A 20935-nucleotide genomic window follows, 5' to 3' on the forward strand; every position below is an offset into this window, starting at 1 on the left:
CTGGAGGGGGTAAGAGGGCTTCCTTCCTGAAAGAGCTGCCAGTACAAGAAACCAGTAGGCCCATTAAAAAGGCCCAGGGGACAACAGGCCAGAGTGACTAGTGCTGGCAGCGTTCTCTAAATGGCATTAGTTACCACTCCCAGGGGTTGTCACTTACGAAATGAAAAGCCAGATATGTAAAAGTCTAAAGGTAATGGGGGACAGATACTGCGATGGTTAATAACTCTCTGCTTCCATTTCCCCAGGTTCCCAGCACCTCTCCACGGTACCCTTCAGTCCATCCTGACAGCCGGCACTGGACTGCTCTTACCTTTGCAGTATTACACGGGCATATATCCGTTGTTCAGGTAAGCAGCGGAAATCCACCAGTCAGGAGTCTTTAAAGCAAACGCTGACGGACTGAAGCGCTGCAGCGAGCTGGGTGTTGGGCAGGCACCCTCGCTCTCAGGCTGCTTAAGCACGCGTCAGTCGTCGGCTCCATGTGTACTTTTGTGGAAGCCTTCTAAAATCAGTGAAGAATCATTTGTTCTTTAAAGGCAGAGAATACAACTGATGCTTTTCTCAAAGATTTGCAAATTGATTACTTAATATCTAGTGAGGCTTTGATAATGGAAGCTAGTATGTCTCCTTATTCGTCTTTCTTTGTTTTCAGTGTTGGTTAAGGGCTTACCAGTTCCTGAAAGAAGCAGCACAATCACTTCTATGATATTAGATGTGCTGGTGCTTCATGGGGGAGCAGCTACAAGTACTTCTTGGTGGGGATGCTTTCTGACATTGCTAGATATTAATTGGTTTATATTTTTACATATGCAAATTTAGGTGCATGTTCATTTCTGCTCTGATGGCAGCACATGATTCATAGCTCTCTCTCTAATACCTGAGAACGGTATGAGCAAGACCCAGCCGACTGTCATGGCAGCATAGCCTTTTGCACCCTCCGTGTTCTCCTTTCTGTGGAGTTAATGCAGGAGGCAGCAGAGTAGGGCACAATCCTGGAAATCCTACTCTGACTCCAGGAGGAATTCAAAATTAGTCACTGCAGCTTTTCAATTACTGGTGAATTTAATTTACCGTCTGCTCAAAAGGAAAAAAAAAGATGCAAGCAAATGGAGGTTGTACACACTCTTTTTTTTTTTTGTTTGTGTACATTTGTAAATAATTACAAATATTAGATTCTGGCCAATTGCCAGTGCCGTCTCTGGTGTTATAGAAGTTGGACCACTTTAATTAACGTACAGGGCAAGAGTGTGACTCTCCCAGGAGATGTACCCAAGTATGTCAAAGCTTCTGTTAGACTGCATTATCCACAATGTTTGTTTATTTTATTTTGTTTGAAACTTTTAAAGCTTACATACTTTTCATTCAGTGATCATTATTAAAGGGTAGCTGTCTGCTTTCTCTGAAACTGGTGTATGAAATCATCTGTCCCGTTAAGGTCTATTATGTGATAATTGCATGGAAAAAGTTGGTATCTCGTGAGAGAGAAACAAACTAGCCAATGAACCAGTCGACAGTGCTATACACACAGTTTTATAATGAAAACGTGACTATATATGCTGTTTGTACTAAGGCCAGAGTTATAATTAATTGGGGATGACTGAGACTGTTCAGTTGTGACAGTGTTATGCAGCACAGGCAGCTGGACTCGGTGGCCAAACCTCCATGGCAGGTAGCAGCACCGGGCTGATGGACGCCTGGTCTGCTCCCACTGCCAGCAAGAGGGGAGCAGCTCCTCGGGTCCGCGGCTGCGAGCGGTGTGCCGGGTGCCTGAACGCTGACTGGCACTAAGCCAGTGCTAGGCAGCTGTAAAAGATCCCAGCGTCGCACAACCTTCTCCCCTTCGTCTGGGCGAGGGTCGTTTCCCCCGCGAAACAAATGACGTAGCTCGGTGTGCTCAGTGAAGCAGGCTCTGTGTGCGGCAAACCCCTGAAGCTGCTGTGGCCTCCTTATCCGGACTCCGTGGGGCCCGAGAGGTATGTCTGGCCTCCAGGGCTAATTCCCTGAAGGTACCCTGTTTCCTGTGCACAGCATGAAACTAAATGAGATGGACTTCCTGCGCTCAGGAGAAGCTCTGACTGCAGAGCCCTTTGGAGTTTGGGAATTAAATTAGCAAAACCATGCTCATATGGGAGATTTAAATTTTATTTCATTTTTTTTAAAAGAGGTTGTTTCTGAGATTCCAGTTGAGCACCTTCCAGCAGAATAAATTCACATTAAAAGTACAGAAAAGCAAAAGAAAATAAGAAATCTCTAAACTGATGTTCATGGAGGCTTTAGCCGTAGACAGAAAGGAAATGTGAGAGAAGTTTGCCTTGCAAGGGATATTTTGCTTTAGCCTTTGAGATGCCCCTTTGTGTGCATGCACTCTTCACCATAAATCAACTGGTTTTCTTTATAAACACAGTCTCTTCTGTTATGTCTTTCTGAATTGCTCTTTTCTCAACTCCTTGTCTTTAATGCATCTTTTGCAGCTGCTCTTGGATGCTGGTGCCCATGTGGAGGGCTCTGCTGTTAACAGTGGAGAAGACAATTACGCTGAGACCCCACTTCAGCTGGCTTCTGCGGCAGGTGAGTTTACTGTGGCTGCAGCGCACACTGTCTCTTGTTACCACACAACAACCACAGCTGATTCATGCTCAGGTCAGTAGATCTGTAAAAATGCATTAGGATTCATTTTGCACTGCATTCTAAGACCTTGTGGGATATAACAAAGATTTCAAATGGGTAGCACTGTGAGTTGGATACCAGTAAGTCAGCATTTTTCATTTCTAAAACACTTATAAGAACCCAGTGTGGTTTGGCAGTGACTAACAGCTTATCATCACATGGCAAAAGCTGATGGGCCACTAAACAAGTATCCACTTCTGCCCCTAGTACCAGCTCTCATCGCCTGCCAACAGCCTCCACAGTAAAGCTGAGGCCTAAAACACCTCCTGCTTTGCACAGGGTACTGTAAAGAAACTTAAAACAGCTACTGCCTAGTCTGGGCATGTCTTGGATCTAAATAACTTTCAGATGCAAAAAATTAGCAAGTTTAAATTCAGCCTGAGGAAAAAAAATGCTACATAATTTGTTTTATAATTTATTAAATTATAAAGTAGTCTGCAATACTTCTGCCTAGTTGTCACAAGAACAGTTTAGAATTTTGCAAAGAGATCTGTGCTAGCCCAAAAGTATTTGTTTTCCAACGCTTTACCTCTAACTGTTTTTACTTTTTTTTATCCCTCATTTCCTTCTGGTTAATTTTTGTGCCTTTGTGAAGATGGGTCTGTGACCTGCTCTGCTCCAAGAGGGATTACTGGAGGGATTCAAAATAGCCTCCTCCCTTCCCAGTGACAGATACGTATTGTGCTAGGTCTCTTGCCACTGCTCCTCACCATGTCTCGTGAAAATGGCAGAAAGGAGACCTGGCCAAATGCAAACTGCACTGATGCCTTGCCTGCAAGGTGGTTTCACGGAAGCTGTAGTGAGTGAATGCAGCTTACAGCAGCCCCCTTCTAGCCTTCTCTGTTAACCGCATACACCAGCAAATGGACAGCTGAGAAAATGATCCTAATTAAACTAGTTGCATACATGTCTACTTACAGCTTAAGTAAAAAGGTGATACATAAAACTTACTTAAAGCCTAAAAAATAGTTGTGCTTTCTATTTATCTACAAAGATGTTGGTATTGGAAGTGTCAGACCAATTCAATTCTCTTTCCGTTCTGCCTTTAGCAAGTTGTGCATTATTAGGTAATTTGTTTGCTTTCTGACTCAGTTTCTCTCTCTCAGAGATGTTATGAGGACACATGCAAGCTTGCTGGATGCTTTGAAAGCCTTAGTTGGTTAGCACAAAAGTTGCTGGTACCACCTGCTGGTTAGCAGTCCTATGTTATGATTTCAAAAAAAATCATCATGTTTCTATCATTTTTTTTCCTAGGGAACTACGAATTGGTCAGCTTATTACTAAGTAGAGGTGCTGATCCCCTTCTGAGTATGTTGGAAGTCAATGGTATGTCTTCATCCCTTCATGAAGATATGAATTGCTTTAGTCATTCAGCTGCACATGGACACAGGTAAAGCATCATTCATGTCCAGAAGAGATATTTTGGCTAAGGCTACCACCGTAGCCTTATTCCTATCTATCTGATTTATATTATAGGTCTTGCCCCAGTCCCTGGATGTGCAGTTCAGAAGATGGGGTTAAGACTCTCCTGGTAGCAACCATTTTTTAATTCAGCATAATATCACAGACTGTTTTGATTCTGATATAGATAGTGCTGTGTTTGAGCCTTTTGGGGGATTGAACTCTTCTTTAAACTGCTGGTTGCTTTCTGTTGCATCTCCTCAAGACAGTTTATGTAAGCCTTTCCTTACGCAATAACTAGAACTTTGAAAAAAAAGAAGGGGTTGCATTTTAGTCAAAGGTACAAAATGCAACAGAAATGTCTTTGCTTTTTTTAATTCTCCTATTTGATGATCTAGCTCTGCAGCACTAAGCAAGAGTGAATGGAAGTTGTCTCTAGGCCATATATGAGCAGATTACTTAATTAAGTTTCACCTATAGATAGGTTATGAAGATAGTGGTTTGTGTTCTGAGACCAAATCAAATCACATTAAGGTGGCAAAAATAAATAGCCTGGAATGGAATTTGGTTGACTGAATCTCTGGTTTCTGGATGACTGACCAAGAGATCAGTCATTAAAACAATGAAAAGCCTTTTTGGGTTTTCCATCCCTGACTTTTTGCAGGGTTGTTACTTTGAAATAAGACATTACTTAAAAACTCATCTAGAAATCCTTCCAAGTCTATTCCCAGAAAATATATTAGCATAACGAGCCAATTAAAACAGCCCCAAACTGCTCATGGAGATGGGGCAGTGATATCCAGAGGCCCTTACAGCAGGCACTTCTTGTAGCAGGGTAAAGAGTAGCTACCTTACTTACACACAGCCTTGCTTTACAGTGGTGCTACAAGTGCACCTCTAAATACACCACACATCTGGGTATGCTAGAGAAAATATCCCATATTCTAACAAGGCCCAAAATTCACTAGAACTGGATCTGTCTAATGCTGTTATTTACAGAATAAAACAGTGTTTTGTTGCCAATTCTGTTCCCATCCCACTATCTTCTGTAACATCTAGCCATGCAAACATGAAGTTCAAGGCTTATTCCTGAATCTGTAGGGTAGGGCGATCTTAAAGCACAGAATTAAGCATTGTGAATCACGCACCACACGAGCAGTGTGGGTGCAAGGAGAGCACCAGCTAGTGGCAGCTTAGTGTCAGGGCTGAATACTGGGGTGGATTTCCTGGGATGTCTGCTGCAGGTGCCTGCTACCTGTAGGGAGACTACGACGCAAGCTTTCTAAAGGTACTGTTTGGACACGAGAAAGCCTGTTTCTTGTATCTGCTGTGTGAAATTTCAAAACAAAAAAAATTCTCCCTGGAATTAATGATGCAGAACTATCATTTTTTATGGTTTGAATTTACTGACACAGAAAGCAAGTCTGACTAAAGAAACAGACTAACAGTCCTTGAAGTCCTTGAAGATGGTCATTCAGGAAAACACAAGGCTTCTAACAGACACTCTGGTAAAATCTTCCTTAAGATCTTAAGATGTTACCACACTTCGGCATGGAGATATGCTTCCTTCTGCCAATCTTAAGTGAAGGCTCCAATAGAAATCAGTATCCTAACACTCTAAAATGTGCATTGGCACCATTAAGGCACAGGAGCATATTCTGTTCTTCTGTCTTTGCGATCAGGGGATGAGTTTGTAACATAAGGGGGAGACTATCTTAAATGTTTCTACATGTCTGCCAGAGGATGTCTGTCAAGTCCCTGAATCACCATAGTCCTGCCTGAATTTTTGCTACATCATTTATTAATGAGTGACACCTCTTCTTCCTCCTCAGGAATGTTCTACGCAAGCTCCTGACCCAGCCCCAGCAACTGAAGGGAGATGTCCTCTCACTGGAGGAGATTTTAGCTGAGGGAGTGGAGAGTGACACCTCCAGCCAGGGCAGCTCCAGTGAGGGACAAGTCAGGCTGTGTAAAACAAGAATGAAGGCTCTGCAGGAGGCCATGTACTACAGCGCTGAGCATGGCTACGTGGACATCACCATGGAACTCAGGACCCTTGGTAGGCTGTTTTCTTTATTTTGGGAGTTGTGCAGCAAGCACTATTTAGGGACTGAAACAGCTATTTTTCCCCTGCACATGTCATTTAGAGAAGAGTCTGTAACTCCCTTCAAAGCTATCCTAAGCTTAAGAGAATCATTTTTAACTTAATCATTCTGTAATTTACATAAAAATTTGTTCCAGGCTTCTTACAAGTTTTTTCAAATTCCCATTGATCTGGGATTTCTCTCACTTTTGAAAAGGTAGCTCATCTGTTCCCAAGAGTTAAAACAACAGCATTTCCCTTAGTCAGACATTCTGACACCTAAAACTCAGTGCTAAAGAGGCTACTCTCAAAAACAAAGATAACATCAGCAATTAAATGGTTTAAAGGTGAAAGAATACATTTGATCTAAAGGTAGGAAAGAGAGGCTTTCTAGTATATGTGTCTAGACTGTTACAGGTTACCAGGAGAAAAGATTACACAAACAGTGTGAGAAGTATTCTTAAAGAATTTAGTTCAAATGTATATTGTGGTTCTGACTACTGAGGAAGCTAAAAAGACAATAGGGAGTTTCTGGACTTTAATAGTCAGAGGAAATTCTAACTTATGGTCCTGGTAGCAATTCTCTGCTATTGTAAGCAAGTCACTCAATTTGCCCATGACCCAGTTCAGTCATCTTTAATACCAAAACAAAAATACCTGCCTTCCACATGTTCAGTGTAGGTGAATTAATTACACTTTCGCAAATGTAATAAATAGTAGCACTGAAGCAGATCTTTCGTGCTAGCAGCAGAAGTATCCACCCACAGGTACTTCAGAAAACCATCTTTCACTGTCCTTTTTGTTATGGCTACAGGAGTCCCATGGAAGCTCCACGTGTGGATCGAGTCGCTGCGGACAACCTTCTACCAGTCTCGCTACTCAGTTGTACAGACACTCTTACGAGAGTTTGTCACCATAAAGGAAGAGGACTATAATGAAGAGTTGGTTAATGAAGGGTTGCAGCTCATGTTTGATATCCTCAAAACCAGCAAAGTAATCATTAATTTTGTAACAATATCAAAATCAAGTGTTAGAGCCAGGCCTTTTGCTGTTACACAAGTCACTACACAACAAAAGTAAAACTCTGCGCAAGGTCCCCACTGAGCTATGGTATAAAGATGGCCCTGTAGTGTTTATCTAAATTCACATACGGCCCATTGACAGAAAGTCACAGAAACAGCCCTACGGTAAAGCCTTTCATTTCAATAGAAATGAAAGCTATTCTGTTAAAGTCTAGATCAGCAACTGGTTTTTGAGACTTTTGAGCCTGTAACAGGAAGAGTTACCAATAAAATACCAGGCACTTCGGGTTTTTTCAGCAGCATCTTCTAGGAGTTTTTTGAACACTGCTTTTGTTCAGCAACATTTTCCTTACAGATTTTCTTTTATTTAATGGCTACTTCTGAACATTTTTTCCTTTTTTTTCAATGCATCTGTAGAATGGAGTTCATCCATGGTCTATAGTTTAGCTGCCTCATCTTTCAGAAAAGTTCATCTAATTGCTACCATGTTCTCTTCCAAGAGGCTGTTGCCCTTCATGTTATGAGGAAGAGGGTGCCTGTATTCTGACTGTAGCAGAGATATATTTGAAATGCACAGACAGGGGAAGTTGAGCAGGGTATATGACTCTTGATACCTCTGTAATTGGTTACTACAACATATGTTTTAATTGTTTTAACAGCAAGAGATAACTGTCCAACTAAAAACAATTACGGACTATGAACCAGAGCCCAGTATCTGACAGTGAATGGATGCTATGAATCAAATGCTGCTGAGAACACACTGTTGGCTCAGCTGTTGCAGAGCAAGGAGCAGAGGACTGAGCTTTTGCTCATGGGCTCTTTTTCCCTTGGTTGATGTTGGCTTGTAAACTGTTGCTGAGTGCATACTATCAGAGCATACTTCTGTTTAGACCATGTTCTGGTCCCCATATTCAGAGGTTACTCTTCTAAAGTAGGGTTTCTACATGCCTCAAGTGAACTCTTACAGCATGCTTGAAACCTCACTATAAAGGGCTGATGATACCTCTTCCACCTTCCTTACAGAATGATTCTATCAATCAGCAGCTTGCATCCATCTTCACCCATTGCTATGGCAGCAGTCCTATACCTGGCATTCCTGAAATCCGAAAGGTGCTACCAGCTCGGCTAGGTGAGATGCTCACTTAAACAGTAAGCTGCTTGTGATTTTTTTTTCCCAAGGCATCCAATTTCAAATATATATATATTTTTTTTTTTCTTACCTTAACAGATCCTCACTTTCTAAACAATAAAGAAATGTCTGATGTCACTTTCTTAGTAGAAGGAAAGCTATTTTATGCACACAAAGTCCTGCTGGTTACTGCATCGAACAGGTGAGTTGCTTTCCACAGCTAAGTAAGTACAGGTTCCTAAGGAAAGTTTAGTCCATTTGTGTGACCAGCTGTCGATCACTCATAGTTGCAGTAGGGCTGCTGCTAAGAATAAGGACTATGGACTGTGATTTAGGTCTGCAAGATCAAGCCACATCTTCTGCTCATGTTAAGAACAGTAGGAGAGGAAGAGTAGGTTCTTCTAGCCAGTTGCGGGGCTGTACTGACATAAACCAACCAATAATTTTCCCGAAAACCCTGTGCAGTAGTTAGAGTGCATATGTCCAGCTGTTCACTGCTTTTCCATTCTCCCTCTGTGTGTGGTAGCTAGCGCTAGGCTTGCTCCAGAATTGCTGGAGATTGCACCCCTAACCTGGTACACTTGCAGTTATTTAGTTGCCTTCTCTGATATTAGCAAGTTAACTGTGTTTTGCGACTATGATAATGTGAGACTGAATCACACCCAGGCAATTTACAGGTCAAGTTGTCCCTGAAGTTCCAAACTAACTGCCATTGGATATGAAGGAAGTGTTTTGATAGCTATAAATCACAAATGCAAAGAAGGATCTTTATTTTCTCCTTGCTTGAGCTGTTTGTCAATGGGTAATAAGGACTTGAAGTACTATTACCAAAATCTGTTAACACAAATCTATTAAAACCATTTCAGGTTTAAGACCCTAATGACCAATAAAACAGAGCAAGACAGCCAAGGCAGCAAGACTGTTGAAATTAGTGATATGAAATACAATATTTTCAAGGTATGTATGTAACTTACTCCACCTTTTCTTTACTCTTTTCATCTTCTCACATACTTTGGAACCTAAAAGGGCCAGGGGCTTAATATCAGAGATAATTTACAAGTAGAGATTGGCTGCATTTTAGGAGTATTTTGATCTGTATCAAAGCTTTTCAGCTAGCACGCACCCTGGAACAAAAAACTCCAGCCTACAATTTTTACTAGGCAATTGACTCTTCCATAAAGCAGGACAAATAAGTCTTTTACTGAATGTAGTTTTGTATTTATAAAAGGTTCACAGGCACAATTTTCATGCTGTGTTAAGCAAAAAAGTAAGCCTAGTTAGAGCAGCAGGACTGCCAAGCTTCATATTAATTCAAATCAGATGATCAGAAATTGATGGTGTCCCTTTCAAGGAGGGCTTGAAATTGAGAATTTCACTTTGCTTTTATGACATTTCTGTATTTAATGGACCTAAGGGACATTCTCTCCATCATGAATGAAAGCAGGGTACTTAATGCACTACCAAAGTTAAAAAAAAAAAAGAGAGAGAGAGAGAAGGAAACGTGATAGTTAAAAGTTGTTCCAACTTTCTAGCTCTGCATTTCAAATTAGGCAAAAAAGGGACAGAACAGGGAAACCTGAAAGTGCAGAAAAGCTGAAAGACTGTGTAACTGTTTCACTACAGGCTGGAGGGTTTTTGTCTTTTTTTCCTCTTTCCATACAAAGCTGTTTGTTTGTTAGCAGTAGTGCCCCCTCTCTAAGAGGGAACAAAGTTGGCCGTAAGAATATCTTTGCTATAGTGGAAAGGGGCTGTGATAATTCAGTGCTGTACAGGCAGCATCCAAACTCTGCAGCTCAGACCATGTCCATATATAAAAAAAAAAGAGGGACAATTAAAAATAGTTTAAGGAGGTTTATTTTAACATCAGAAGGTTTCTGAAGGTGTTTTGTTTTTTTTTCACTGGAGGCAGCAATGAATCAAAAAGAATGAAAAGAGTGAAACCTTTCATAGAGACAATTGGATGTTAAATAAAATGAGGTGAGTTAAGGAGATTAGTGGTGCAGTCCAGTGCAGCATAACTGAGATTACTGTAGCACACTATAGAGATCTTTGTTCTCCTCAGGGATTTGCTGCTGGAAAGTAGCTTTGTTTCTCTATGCTGCCATTATACAAATAAGAACATTTTAAAATTGGAGCTTAGTTTTGTTACCACTGTTGTTAGGAGCGGTAAGCACAGCATGTCATCTACACACCTGCTTATGCGGTACCCAGCACGCTGGGGTGACCTGTCTTTCCAACGCCAAATTTAGCTATTCCCTAGATAAGACAGTAGTGGTTTGGGGTGGGGGAGAGGTGCACATGTGGCTCAGAGCGCAAAAGCCGAGGCTGGCTCACCCTGCAAACAATTATGCCTTTTCCTCTGGCCCCGATGGGGGGCTGGAAGCTGATTAGAAGCGCGGCAGGGAGGCAGGCGGCTGGGAGGTCCCTGCGCCACACGTGCACATGGCACAGCAGCTTCAGCGCTCCAGCTAGCTGCAGCTCTGTGTGTGACCAGCCTGCAAGGCTTTACAAATCAGCATGCAAGGAATATTTTTCCAAGGACATTCCTGTTGCTCAGAGACACACTGTCACCCTCAGCCTAAAATCCTTAACAGGGCCCTTTTCAAAACCTGAGGAAGAAAGAATATTAGAAAGTAGCACATTTGCCACACCAGAAAAATGCCAAAAGCAGTAGCAAGAGCCAGCACACCACGTGATTCCTGTCTGCCCGGAAAGGGGAGCGCAGCCTGTTACAGTCCTGTGTGACTTCAGTGGTAACAGCTTCATGCCTGGCCTTCTTCCCATTTCAGATGCTGATGCAGTATTTATATTATGGAGGAACAGAATCTATGGAAATTCCCACTGCTGATATCTTAGAGGTGAGAGTGTTTTCTTCTAAATCTCGCGAACTGCACTGGGGTATTAATAGGGCTTGAAAGGCAAAATCCAGCAGCTAACAAGTTTTCAATCTAGTATACTTAAAACTTAAAAAAAAAAAAAAAAAAAAAAAAAAGGGGGGGAGAAGAAGAAAGAAAAGAAAGAAAGAAAGGTAGCCGTTCTTATTTCCAGGCACTTGTGTTTCAAAACTGTGAACTCATGTCATAGTATGTCAGTTAGATGGTGGACAGCAATACATCACTACAGTGCTACTGATACCCAAAGTTGCCTTATACTATCCATTGAACTTTACATCTGTAAATCAGTTCTTTTTAAAGAAATACTATATGAAGTGAACATACTGTTAGGCTCTAAATTTGTTCGTACTTACAAGCAGATATATTAAAAGTTCCAAAAGAGGAAGGGGAGAACTTTCTGCAGCCTTGTATTTAATCCCCAGCAAGCAACTGTTAAACCTACAAAGCATCAGCTTTGTTAAGTAATTCCTTCATCTATCAGGTGGCTGTGCACATCACGAAGGTGGGTGGAAGCCGCCTTTGTGAGTCTTCCACCTTCTCTGTGCTGGGGGAAGGAAGCAGGCAGCTCAATGGCCGCACTGTCCTTTCGGTGAGGCACAGAAAAGGTGCAGCTGATCCTGCAGCTCTGGCACCCAGAGCAGGCCATCCACCAAGGGACAAGGGGTCGCAGAGAGGCCACTAATTTCAAGGTGAACTTCTGCAGAGCCATTTATGGTACCACGATTGGGCCAAATGCACCTCTGTAGTACATAGGTCCTCTTTCAGTGATGCCATTCAGTCACAGTGTGGTGAGATTAAAGCTGCCCCTAAACACAACACTTTTTTTTTTTTGAGGGGAAGAAAGGGTGCTTTGAACAGTTGAAGGCTTCCAAATCATGGCAGTAAAAGTAGCAAAAATGCATTTCCTGCAGGAGAAGCAAGCCTTTCCTAATAAAGAGGGAAATTCTCCCTGCTGCTTTGTCTCGGCATCCAGTAGCCCTTTTGCTCTTTCTTGAGGGCTTAGACATTAAGAAAGGGAGTCAGAGAGCCTTCAGGGAAGAACACATTAGATCTGTTTGCCTTCTTCCCTAACTCTTTTCAGGCTGATGATCTCAAATAGCTTCTCTATTGTCCTAATAGCTGCTGTCGGCTGCCAGCCTCTTCCAACTGGATGGCCTCCAGAGACACTGTGAAATCCTCTGTGCCCAGACGATCAGCATGGAGAACTCTGTTAACATCTATAAATATGCAAAGGTATATGCCAAACTGTCTTACTGAAGGATCACAATGAAGCAGCATGCATGCTTTCTGCAGTCTAGTTTTGGTAACTAAATACAACCAGCATACAGTAAGTACCAGCATACACAGGCTGTGCTAGTAACGCTACCCTAACCGCAACCACAAATGCATTAAGTTCCAGTCTGTAAAGTCCTAAACAGCTCTAGTGCGTTTCCTCTTCTAAAGCAAGTGTCTATGAAATTCGTGAGACTCCTAAAGAGCACAGCAAAGGAGCCTCAGCAAGCTGATACAGCAATGTCATCCAACAAAGCAGCGTATAGAGATTCACAGCTGTAGTGCTAGTTAATCATAGTGTCACAAAAAACAAAAAACTGCATCACACCAATGTAGCATTAAGAAGCAGGCATTCCTTTAATAGGTGCCAGGGACATAGGAGATCTTTCCACCTAATACGCACCCCAAAACCATTAATCATTTAGCCTGTTTTCTACAATTCCTTCAAGGCCTGGTTATCTGCAACAACAGTACTGTAACTAAGTCATAAACCTTCCCCATTACTCCTACTGCTAAATATACTTCTTCAAACTCCAGAACTGGCATAGACTCTGTGCAGCACAAATATTCACCTGTATAGTAAACAGCCTAACCTCTGTTATCGATAAAATCACAGAGGAAATAGTCTGCCATTCCTGGGGGCTTGAAAGATAAAGAATCAGGTCTCCTAAACACGAGCAGGAAGACTACATGAGCAGGTGGTAATGGTTTGCATGTTTATGTTATGTGCAGTGGCAGATTGGTCCATTTCAATTTCCAACTAGCACACTAGGCCATTTTTCCCATGGGAGTCAGGCTGGTCTGGTTTTGAACCTAAAAGTTAAAAGGATGCAGTGGAAGAGAGGGGAGAAGGGAGTGCTCTCATTAGTACCTTTCATTAAATTACTATTTGCACACCGCTTCCAAAACTTTGTTGGGGGCAGGGGGGAAGGGAAGGGGTGGGCACAGCATTTCTAAACATTGAACTTAAATTTCATTGTTCTCATGTTGTTGAATCGCCACAATGATTCTGAAGCAAAGAGAATGAGATCACAGCCACAAAACTGCCTGATGTGTTTTAGAAGTGCAACTTCCCTATTTTCCCACATTCAGCTCCTTTTTTCTAGGAATTAAGTTCACATCCCATGAACCATACTCCTCTTGCCACAAGTTGTCTGCACCACCCGGCAACACTTACTGTTTTATATTACAACACAAACTCCCTGCTTGCACGGCAAGACAGGTATCTTGCGTTGACCCTGCTGAGCAGGGGGGTTGGACTAGATGATCTCCAGAGGTCCCTTCCAAACTTACTTACTGATTCTATGATTCCATGACTTTATCAGCCAACTGACAAACTGATAAACTTTCTTGAGGGAGTGCAGGCCAGCGGTGTTGCTAACAGCATACCATCAGAAGAAATTAAAAAGCTTGAGTGAGTGAGTGCTTCTCTCTTTTTAGGTCTGTGACTCGCACAAAGGGGTAACGGATCTTGTTCTTTTCTGCAGATTCACAACGCACCTGAACTAGCCTCTTTTTGCGAAGGCTTCTTCCTCAAACATATGAGCTCTCTTCTGGAGCAGGACTCATTCAAACAGCTAATCTACAGCAGGAATAGCAAAGTGCAAGGCCTAGACCCTCTGCGGGACTTGCAGACAGCCCTGGCCGGCCGCCTGCATTCAGTGTACGTCACCTCGCGGGTGTGAGGCGGGAGCGAGGCAGTGGCAGAAGCGCTGGTTCAAACTGCACTGGGCTGCGTGATCAGGCAGAGCTATGGCTTTCCCGTTCGCTTTCTGGAGTCATCAGTTCTTGCTGCAAGTCCCTTACTGCAGATGCCCTGCCGGCAGGAGTACGGCGCCTGGTCCCACTGAAGTAGGGGAGCTGGCTGCTCTGTGCCACACTGTGTCAGAGAAACACAGTCACAGCATAAACAAGGACTGAGGCTGCAAATGGAGAACCTGACCTGAAGAGAAAAATCAATGCTGCCATTTGAACAAGCACAATGCAGGGCTACAGGGGCATGTGGCAATTTACCTAGACTTAACACCTAATATGTAGTCTCAAGTAACAGCCACCTAGTTCATAGGCATACATGTTTTACTTGTAAAAAGAAAGAAAGGAAAAAAAAAAAAGGCTGCATAGAAGAGGTTTTCTGATCCTATGGACCACTGCCCATTCAACAAGTCATTTGCCTGAGCAGAGAGGTGTACACAAACAACTTTGCTGTAATAATAAACGCCAGTGTCTGTCTATGACAAGAGACTGGTATAGCTTTCCCCTAAGCTGTGTGCACCTTGAAAGAGAGATTCTGTAGATGAACAAGTTTGAGTAGGAACTAATACTAACTCTGAAATTACTCACTGTGCACCTCATTTGAAGAACTTAGCTGGGGCAGGGAGGGGAGCATTGTCTGGGAGTTTTTTTGTATTTTTAAAAACAAATTTCACTGTGCTAGTAGTTAATCTGGATCCAGTTTGAGGAAAAAAAAAAAAAAAAAAGGCTGTCTACCCTTTTACTATAAAGGTTTGATAGTCTAAGTCATTTTCATTATCAAAACCTGTTTGTGAACATCATCTGTAAGACCTGACACCATAACAGACATCTTCTAAAATACTCAGGTGTAGTAAGACCTATTGCTGTGCTGAAGAAACTGTCCCAATAGTATAAATAGCAATAAATTCTCCCTAAGATGATGGGGAACATGCTCCTTTATGCTTTGTTCTCCCTCTTGCTCTCTCCCCCTCTCCAGGGCTAGTTGAGATCAGAAACTCTGACCTCTATTTCCAGCTCTAGTCTTCTGCTTCCACATCCTCAGCTGTGGAATGATACTGTTTCCACAGATACACTACCTCAGGGGGAACTGTGCATAGTGCACAGCTAACCCCATCCCAGAGGTAAGCTGCAATCTAACATTTGGGCTGCAGCACTTCCATTCAGGTTGAGGCATCATGTTTAAGAAAGATTCACGTTTTTCCTTTGCTCACTGTGGACAGATGTTTCTGTTCAAAAATGACTCATTTAGGCCTTTTTCTAGCTGACTTAAGAGAACTGAAAGGAGACAATTCAGTATACAGTTTCACGTCAACCTTAGGAAGGCAGTAAGCTGCACACAAACACACACACCTTGCTCTCACCCACACCTTAGACAACTTCTGAAAATTCCCACTGGTCTTTTTTAGCATATACCAAGCACATTTGCTAATAATGCTTTTTATTGGTTACAGGTGGGTAAAGTAGAAGAGGGGGTGTAGTTTTCAATGTAAATCTATGGCTTCTTGGAAATTTAAGCATTAATATTGTAACTAAGTACATCAAAAGAAGGAATCTCGGCTAGGCCCAAACTCCTATATAAGGGACAGACACGGTTTGGGTAGATGAAGTGAAGGAGAGCAAACTACAGCATCTCCCAACAAATCTGTCAAAATCTGACATTGCCTCATCCCTAAAGGATTTTAGGTCATAGGCAAATTGCATGCAAGAAGAATTAGTCTAGGATCAGTAATCTGGTCGACAAAGAAGTTGGTCAGAGCACGCTCCAATTTGTTTTAGCTACACATACACTTTCAGGATCACCAACTTCAATAACCCTATTTATTATCAGAAAGCTATTAGAGGTGTTTCAAGATTATCACTGGGCTGCCTGAAAAATAGCACAAAAGGCTTTATCCTGGAAAATATTTTCAAGTAGCTGCTCCAGCTGTCTGTACAAAAAATGTAGGTTCTCTTTTGCTGCTGTAATATTACATGCTTTGTTATTTGTATATTAATGTTGTCATTTATGTAAATGTACCAGGATTTTATTAACAACATTTTAAAATACACAGCTGCTGTATTTATTCTGCTATTCTAACACAAAGAAAAATGGTATTTCAACACACTTCTATGGAAAAGGCAGTTGCAGTGTTAGCATTTTAAGTTTTTTAGATAAATGTAACTAATTCTGTACTTTAAAACAAGGCTTAGAGAGTCATTTATTTCCCTTTCCTAGGCTCAAACATTTTTTGAAGTAATACATTTAAGTAGCATTTTCCCCTAGATTAAGTACCTGCCTTCCACAGAAAGGCAGCAGACATCAGCATCGGCGAAAAGTCGTAATTCTTAGGTAATTACTTAGTAGAAGACACAGTAAGCATAAGACAACTGTTAACTTGCAGGTATTCAATCACTTCTCAAAACTTAAACATCTGATTAACTCCTAAATGCTAATGAAGGAAACATGTCAAAAAGCAGACAACACTTCCTTTCTGAGTCACCTCAGAAGCGAAAAGGGTGCGGTGGCTCTGGCTGGTACACTGCTGGTCTGGTGCCTCGCTCTAGCAGCAGCGGCAGCGTGTACTTCGGAGAAAAGAGCAGTCAAGACCGCGCTAACAGCCGCACCGAGTCAGGCGCGCAGCAGCCCTTCCTACTGCTGGCCCTGGCCTCGGCCCACCGCGCGCACTACTTTCCCGGAAGCCAGGGGTTACGGCAGCAGCCACAGCTGCAGAGGTTTCATCCCCCTTCTTATTTAATAAAGCTAATGACTAATGGCGAGATATGGCAAACCAGGACAGAAAACTGCCAGAGTCATTTATGGTCCCTTTCTTGTTACCTTTATTAGGGTAGCACACTCAGGCTGTAAAGAGCAAGGGCATTTATTTTTCTATAAGGTAAGAGATACGGAGGTTTATTTCTATTGACAAAGCAAGGATTTGAACCAAGAACATCTCTAAATCTTTTTTTCTAAATTTACCCCATAAGTCTTGCAGGTCCCTACAGCATGTGGCGATACTGGCTGAGCTGTAACTTTGTAACTTTTGCAGTCTACATCTATAAGAGGACTCAGATACTTAATTTCTTAGGCTGCTGCACACACTTCAGCAGAGGAAGCCACTAATACAGCCAATACCTGTATTTGGCTGCTGAGAATCTGGGGTTTTTTTGTTTCTGTTTTTTTTGGTTGTTGTTGTTTTTTCCTTCCCTTGAATTCCCCCCCCCTCATCTAAACAAAGTAGCTGTACAGTATATCTCTGAGGTGTAGCAAGACTTGAAATAAATTAGTTTTACTAGCATTACTTAGCATTTGATTTACACGGTCCAAGAGAACTCTGCTGGGAATCAAACATGAGGGGAGTGCTTTCTTATGTGTTGTGCCATACATCAGCATGCTTGGAAACGCACCAATACAAACAGACTTGCTCTCAAGAATCATGGCATATAAACAAAGACCTAAGAATCCCCTTGGAGCACTTTTACTCTAGAAGTAGATTAAATTGAAATTTCTCATGAAACTAGTTGTATACCTCCTCTATTTTATGCAAACAGAATAATGCCCTTGGAGTTCTAGAAAGTAATATGGCAGAATTTGCTCAGCTTTGGAGAAGCACAAAACTTTGATGGCGATAATTACATTAATTTTGTGGAACAGAGGAAATAGAGCTCTGCCTGTGAACACGCTCAATGACTTGCAGACCGAAATAAAACCTTACTGCTTTACAACAAGCCTTTGCACAGCTGGCAAGCCCTGGTTAATGTAGCGCTGCTACTACCTGGCTGTCTGCCCTCACCAAATGCTACCCGAGCTACCAGACATTGCTTCCTGCACCTGCCATAGTAGAGACAGCCAGACTTGTCTTGCAGGGAGACATGAGAAGAAAAAGAGGAGAACGGTGACTCCCTCGGGAAACATGGGCAGCAAGCTGCTGTTGCTTGTGGCAGAAAAGACAACTCAAAAGCTAGGTTTGTCACCCAGGAGGTTTCAAATACAATCAATTCATTAATCCACAGCAAAGAGACAAGAATATTGCACTCATAGACACACAGAAGGGCTGAGGTTGGCAAGGCCCTCTGGAGATCATCTAGCCCAATCCACCTGCTTAAGCAGGGCCACCTAGAGCATGTTAGACAGGGTTGCATCCAGGCAAGTTTTGAATATCCCCAGAAAAGGAGACTCCACAACCTCTCTAGGCAACCTGTTCCAGTGCTCTGTCACTCTTACAGTAAAGTAGTTTTTCCTCATATTCAGGCAGAGCTTCCTGTGTTTCAGTTTGTACCCATTGCCTCTTGTCCTGTCACTGGGCACCACTGAAATGAGTTTGGCCCCATCCCCTTGACACCCTCCCTTAACATATTTGTACACATTGATAAGATCCCCTCTCAGTCTTCTCTCCTCCAGGCCAAAGAGGCCCAGCTCTCACAGTCTTTCCTCATACGGCAGATGCCCCAGACCCCTAATCATCTTCATAGCCCTGCGCTGGACTCCCTCTGCAGTGCCATGTCTCTCTTTTACTGGGGAGTCCAGAATTGGACACAGTACTCATGATGTGGCCTCACCAAGGCTGAGTAAAGGGGAAGAGCAGCCTCTGTGAAAGAAGCAGGCAGCAAAAAGGCTTCTGTTCTATGATGAAAATCACAGCACTGCAGGGGAAAGACCTTGCTAGCAGCAACGTAGATCGGCCCAGTCCCAGAGCTGGGGTCACTTCCATGCTGTCCGTTTTTCTGCTGTTTGCATTAAAGGCCAGTTCAGAACTGCTCGGCTGGAGAACTACCTGCATTCACACCCTCATCTAAGCTCATTCATTGCCTCACATACGCCCTCAGTGGACACGCAGTTTGCTGGGCTGAATTTTACACAGCACTCCTGCCTCCACCTTGCTCATGCTCAGGCATAAAAAGGCTCCCTATATCTCTCACCAACTCTGAACACCCTTGGCTTTCCCGTGACAGCTAACAAGAAACGCTTGTTAGAAAACATACGCTACAATGTAGCATGCATGTAGATTTAAGACTCTTACCTAGACACAGTCCTTTGAAAATGGTCTACATATGGAAGTACCTATGGACACACAGTCACACAAAAATCCAGCTATAGAAGCAAAAAAAGATTCCCAAAACAAGCATTATGATGGTCAAGTGGAAAAGATACGCTTCTACACATTGCCTTTCTCCAGTATACCAACCTTTGCCTTCCACACAGCTCACTCCAACCTCACACAGCTGTGGGAGGCAAGGACCACCCCCCCCCCCCATGCACACTCAGCTCACAGCAGCAGGGAAGATGCTCAGCTTCACTGGTTTTACTTTCTCTCAGGTACCTCGCAGAGGTCAGCTCCCTCCAGCTGTCAGAATAGCTCACAGGTCTCCAAGCAGGCGGGATGATTCCACTGACAACTAGGTCACATTTACCCACCAGCTGCAGAGAGCTGCTCAGCTCAGCACAGCTTTCCCCTTTTCCTCCAATTAGCCACAGTCCTCAGTTGCTGTGGGCAGACAAGCTCATGGGGGCACAGGAGAGAGCAGAGAGCGAACCTGCAGCAACATGTCAAACACTAGACAACCCAGGGAGCACTGGAAAAAGCTACAGCCTGACCTTGCCTTGCAGGTTTAACACAGGGCCTGCGACACTAGTGCTGCCAGGTTGTCACCAGGTTGTCCAACATGCTGTCCCACTGAGGAGAAGAGAATAGGGAGGCACAGACACTTGAGCTGGCTTTGCTTTTGGTTAAGTGCATGGACAGCAACTAGAGGTGAACCAGGCTCCTTCAAGTATGGCAGCCCCCTCTGTAGGGGATCCTGTGTACAAAAATATTAGCAAACAGCTCCAGTCACAGGGAACTTCACGCTAAGAAAAAAAAAAAAAAAAAAAACTAAAGATACAGAACTCGCTCTCTTCTCAGCCCCTGTACTGTGTGACATTTTTAGTATACTTCTGGCTAGGGAAAAAGACATGAATTCTTGCTTTGCTGTTGGATTGCATTCAACCATTCAACTAGCCCTTACTCTAGCTGGAATTTTAACCTAGCTTGACTGATCTAAAGTACAGACAGAGAAAGATGTGGCTTGACTAGACTTGTTAAAGAAAGAAAAAAAAAATAAAAAAACTACTTCTCACTTACTTTAGTATCTGAGTGCTTTTTTCCATTTTGTAGTTCAAAGAGCAATAGAGAGGTAGAAGAATCCCCAAAGCTGCCAGTAAACATAAAATATATGTAGAAAATATTTTTTAAAAAAATGATTTGACTCTAAATACATCTACTTTCTGTAGAAATACCAAAATTATGCTCAAATACAACTCTCAATCTGGAATGGAGGGGTACACTTATTAATAACATCTAAGAATTCCAAGTATAAACATGCAGCTCAAATTCTCCAAGCTTTTTACTGCAACTACAATATACTCAATTTACCATATTAACAGAGCAGAAGTTACTGCTGCCCATTGACAGAGGCAGATATCAGGTAAAAAGCAAAATCATGGTCTGCTTGAAGAATCCAATTTAATTTTAGTTACTCTCTTCCATACTGATCTACAGACAATTTACCAAAAGTTTTGCCAGACTACTAATATGTTCATAGATCAGCTCCAACCAAGCCTGCCACCACAAATGCTTCCAAACTGAGCAGGGGAACCTGTCAAGTTTCCTATTTCATTTCACACTGTTTAATAGTAATACTTGCAGAAGAAATCTGGTCTAGTGGTAAAAATAAATAAATAAATAAAAATGGCATCACT

At 42.5% G+C, this 20935-nt stretch overlaps 2 protein-coding genes across 3 annotated transcripts in view; one reads left to right on the plus strand and one right to left on the minus strand.

Annotated features, from left to right (window-relative positions):
• Positions 1-16233, plus strand: part of ABTB2 (ankyrin repeat and BTB domain containing 2) — a 141498-nt gene extending 125265 nt beyond the window's left edge. Inside the window, exons 7-17 of the mRNA XM_062576394.1 lie at positions 246-347; positions 2472-2568; positions 3922-4057; positions 5901-6127; positions 6966-7144; positions 8197-8302; positions 8402-8504; positions 9169-9259; positions 11092-11160; positions 12316-12429; positions 13956-16233. Of these exons, the coding sequence (XP_062432378.1) occupies positions 246-347; positions 2472-2568; positions 3922-4057; positions 5901-6127; positions 6966-7144; positions 8197-8302; positions 8402-8504; positions 9169-9259; positions 11092-11160; positions 12316-12429; positions 13956-14153 (1422 nt within the window). The 3' untranslated portion in view covers positions 14154-16233. The remainder of the gene's footprint in view (positions 1-245; positions 348-2471; positions 2569-3921; positions 4058-5900; positions 6128-6965; positions 7145-8196; positions 8303-8401; positions 8505-9168; positions 9260-11091; positions 11161-12315; positions 12430-13955) is intronic.
• NAT10 (N-acetyltransferase 10) overlaps positions 2167-20935 on the minus strand; it is a 46829-nt gene continuing 28060 nt past the window's right edge. The window contains exon 29 of one of the 2 annotated variants that reach the window (XM_062576392.1): positions 2167-2650. The gene's annotated coding sequence lies outside the window, so the exon portion shown is untranslated. Of the gene's footprint in view, positions 2651-11241; positions 11266-20935 lie in introns of those variants that run through there. The other variant, XM_062576393.1, reaches the window with a different exon arrangement.

Source organism: Rhea pennata, chromosome 5, assembly GCF_028389875.1.
Source record: "Rhea pennata isolate bPtePen1 chromosome 5, bPtePen1.pri, whole genome shotgun sequence".
NCBI lineage: Eukaryota > Metazoa > Chordata > Aves > Rheiformes > Rheidae > Rhea > Rhea pennata.